The sequence below is a fragment of the Nicotiana tabacum genome, chromosome 17 (genome assembly GCF_000715075.1).
Source record: "Nicotiana tabacum cultivar K326 chromosome 17, ASM71507v2, whole genome shotgun sequence".
NCBI classification, from domain to species: Eukaryota; Viridiplantae; Streptophyta; class Magnoliopsida; order Solanales; family Solanaceae; genus Nicotiana; species Nicotiana tabacum.
In genome coordinates this window covers 52,236,070-52,239,978 of record NC_134096.1, presented here as the reverse complement: position 1 = coordinate 52,239,978, position 3,909 = coordinate 52,236,070, and the positions used below count along the sequence as shown (strand labels likewise).

General features: G+C 33.6%; 1 protein-coding gene across 1 annotated transcript; it reads left to right on the top strand.

Moving 5' to 3' along the window:
* Nucleotides 1–1,275: 1,275 nt before the first annotated feature.
* On the top strand, nucleotides 1,276–3,533 carry LOC107770469 (homeobox-leucine zipper protein ATHB-40). Its single transcript, XM_016589781.2, has 3 exons — nucleotides 1,276–1,528; nucleotides 1,625–1,929; nucleotides 3,216–3,533. Exons 1-3 carry the CDS (start codon nucleotides 1,447–1,449, stop codon nucleotides 3,465–3,467), a joined length of 639 nt encoding a protein of 212 aa, XP_016445267.2. The 5' UTR covers nucleotides 1,276–1,446; the 3' UTR covers nucleotides 3,468–3,533.
* Nucleotides 3,534–3,909: the final 376 nt, after the last annotated feature.

The following is a 3,909-nucleotide window of genomic DNA, read 5'->3' as shown; positions in this document are numbered from 1 at the left end:
AGATATTCACATGCTTGTTCCAAGATTCAAGAGCAAGAAATCCACATGATCATTATCCTCTCGTTGATCATAAAAAGATTCCAATACATGTACTAGTACTAGTAAAGACGGATTCATAACTTTAAATTAGCAAGTCAATATTGTATAGGGTAAAATCGGTTCATATTAAATACTCGAATAATAAAGTGATATATGGAATCGGGGATGGACGAAAGACGAAGCAAGTGAGAACCAAGACCGAGAACAGCAGCTTCGGTTGATACCGGACAAACCCCGAAGGGAATATTGCTACCGAGGACAAACGAATATTTGCCACCCGAATGACATTCAATGAAGAATATTCCTCAGTATTAAATGCATAATCCGTTATAGAGAATTTTGGCGCTTGCCATTAGATATTCATCAATGGCCCCCATAATTATCATTTAAGAAGTGCTTGATCCTAGGACCTTGTTCCCTAGGTATAGCTATAAATAGTGACTTCAACGGCCATTGTAAGACACGATTTTTCTGACAAACTTATGCTACACATTATTCTAAGTTCAATAATACTTTATTTTTTGTCTATCAATATTTTTATTGTTGTCTTCGAAAGCCTTGCTCCCGGAACCAAGTTGTTTGTTGTCTTATCTCGATTTTAACGCTAAGTCTGGTATTTTATTTTATTTATTTATTATTTTGGGATCAAATCGATTTGCTTGTCTATAATCCCAACATAACTTGTATTCAAACCAATGACCCCCTAAAATTAAAGTATTTTTAAATATAAAAAAATTGTCATTCTTATTAAACTGGCTAAAAAAGAAAAATGTGTTTGCATAAAATTTAAAAGGAAGTAGTAAATATGTCTCTATTGGGTTTGTAAAAACACACGCCCCTCCGTCATTGCGAACGGAAAAATAGTGGTCTAGTGATTGGAATTGATCCCTAAATCCGACACAATAGATGGTGTTTGAGAAAGATAAGAAACCCCATATTCATAACTAAGATAAAGCCAAAGCTAGCTAAAGCTTGGTTGCTACCATAATAAACCAAGTCAAGTTTCACCATATCAGCAAAAAAGCCATTCTATGAAATTTCCCAACCATATTCCCTAATTTAGCAAATTTTATCTCATTATTTACTTTAGGTCCAAACTTTATCTCATGGTTATTGCTTGAATATGTAGGATACTCAAACCATTAGAGATGATGGCAAACTTGATAATTGTCAGTAATAGAGAGGTTCATTTCAAAGGGCTACCTTTATAAATAAAGTCTTAAGCTAACAACTCCTTAGTCTTCACTGCAGCTTTATAAGTAACTAATTTAATTAAAAGTCCTCACTGCTGTCTTTCTCCCTATAGCTACACAATTTATCAACTTTAATTCATTTCTGCACCAGAAAGCAAAAGCAACAAGAACAAGAGAAACAGACAGAAAGAAGGAAAGAAAGAAACGTAATAGCATGAATCTTCAGGTGGATGATCAAATGGTACTCATTTCTCAGTACTATCCTGGTATCTACACTCAAGAGTTACCAGAACAAGGTTAGTACAATGACTTTGCTTTTATAGTATACACTATGAGTGTAAATTTGTTTTTGTGAATTACGTCCAATGCTTTAATTTGGTGTGTTAATTTAGGGGAGGCGAAACAAAGGAGGAAACGAAAGAAGAACAAAGGAGAAGCAAGTGAGGTTATGAGGAAAAGAAAGCTTAGTGAAGAACAAGTGAATCTGCTTGAACAGAGCTTTGGGAAAGAGCACAAACTGGAGTCCGAGAGGAAAGACAAGCTTGCCTCTGAGCTGGGGCTTGATCCTAGGCAAGTTGCTGTCTGGTTTCAGAACAGAAGGGCTAGATGGAAGAACAAGAAGTTGGAGGAGGAATACTCTAAGTTGAAGTCTGAGCATGACACTAATATTGTTCATAATTGCCGTCTTGAAAATGAGGTCCGATCTCATCCCTCTCTTTTAGTGTAATTTCTTTTTATCAAACTAATAACTACTTCAAAAATAAATCATATAGTAGGTTAAATATAAAACTTCCTTCTTTCGCAACAAGTCCCACAGCTCCCACTTTGGGAAAAATGAAGATCATCTTTGTGAATGATATTTTTATGCATAATAGTTCATATATATGAACAGTGTTCTTTATCTTGGTTTTGCGGTTTCAAATTAAATATAGTTTTAAGATATGCAGAATAATTACAGATGGGTCCTTTCCTCCTCCTCCTTTATTTGTGTGGTCCTGAATATTTTCCAATGATTTCATATTACATGGCATTTTACTGAATACAAAGTTTAATATACTATTAGAGTTTGATTCATATATTATATTAGTGACTGTGGAAGAAAAATATTCAAGTAATTGATAAAAGTTAGTTTGATAATAAAAAATCAAAAAGAAGTTTAAAAGCTGAATATGTTTAACATTTATTAGAAATCTTAACCGTTGTTAAAATTGTTAGAAATGAAATGATGTCGAATAAAGGAATTCTTGAAAATGCAAGAAGCAATATGCACATGAGAAACCCGACATATGTGTCCAAAAAAAGATAGCAGTAGTAACAAAATAAAAAAAGAGACATGCCATGTATTGACAAGCATGGACTATAAGCTAAAAAAAGGCCAATTAGGTGTGTTGCATGTGGATAGAAAAAATTGAAGATTGAGACCTCAGTTAAGAGGTGTAACCTATAAACCAGTGAAATATCGACAAAGAAGAAAGAAACTTGGAGACTGCCACCTCCAAAGGCAACAAAAAGATATTAAATCCTCCAATTAATACTCCTCCGTACACCATTGTTTAAGGTGGCTAAGTACAGGCCCTCACATGCCAATATGCCTTTTCTTCACACTTGGACGTGCCAGATTATTTTGTAACTAATCCAAAAGTTAAAAGGAAATATAAAGTGAGTTAATTTCAATATAATATACCATTAGAACCTAAACTATAATTACAAGTAACTGTATCTAATAAATTGAAATAGTAACTTAACAAATAAAGTAGACAATATGCTACAACACGTAAAATTACATTGATCTTGTTAAAATCTTTACGGTATCGTATATATAAATAAGTTGATATAGTATTTTGAGTTTCATATTAGTGCAAATCATAGCTTTTAGCTTAACTTCTATATTATGACAGTATAAACTTCGTCATAATCAACTGAAAAAGTTAAAATGTTTTACAAGAGGGCAGCTAGCTGAGTCATACAGAATTTTTGGTACAGGTTTTGAAGCTGAAGGAACAGTTGTCTGAAGCAGAGAAAGAGAAACAAAGGTTGCTGATGGAGAGATGTGATGGGGTTAATTCGAGCAATAGCCCAACTACTTCATCACTCTCAATGGAAGCAGCCAATATTGAACCTCCTTTTCTTGGGGAATTTGGAATGGAAGGATTTGACAATACATTTTATGTGCCAGAAAACACTTACTCTCAGGGATTGGAATGGGTTAATTTATACATGCCATATGATGTGTGATTATTTTTCAACTGTAGAATTAAGCCCCAAAATTCTGTATATTATGTGTACATCAATCTTTACTTTTCTCCTTGCTTTACTAGCGCACTAGTGTTACTTAGTATTTAACTACCTAGCTAGCTAGCAAGTAGCAAGATGGAATATATATAAGACTTTGGTTTTTGACTAAGTGTTTGCCTATGTTGCTTATCTTTTTCGTTTATATACTAATTAATGATCTCCTTAATCATATGCCATATTTGCTCAAAAGTTGAAGTTCAAAATAAGTTCTTTAAAATAATGAGAGTGATGGGTGCTTTTGTTGCTTGTTAGTACGTAATTATCTTCTACCGTAGCAGAAAGCTTGAGAATTGACAGGAAAAAGGCACGATAGCAAACCAAAAAGGCGTCTTGCTTTTCTTCGGATCGACACTATTATAATTGAGTTTAACTTTTAAATGCT

Bases quoted from the DNA above. Each gene is read 5' to 3' on its own strand.
- LOC107770469 (XM_016589781.2), top strand. From the start codon at position 1,447: ATGAATCTTCAGGTGGATGATCAAATGGTACTCATTTCTCAGTACTAT. The intron at 1,529-1,624 runs GTTAGTACAATG...GTGTTAATTTAG, and splicing joins TCAAGAGTTACCAGAACAAG to GGGAGGCGAAACAAAGGAGG. The intron at 1,930-3,215 runs GTCCGATCTCAT...TTTTTGGTACAG, and splicing joins ATTGCCGTCTTGAAAATGAG to GTTTTGAAGCTGAAGGAACA.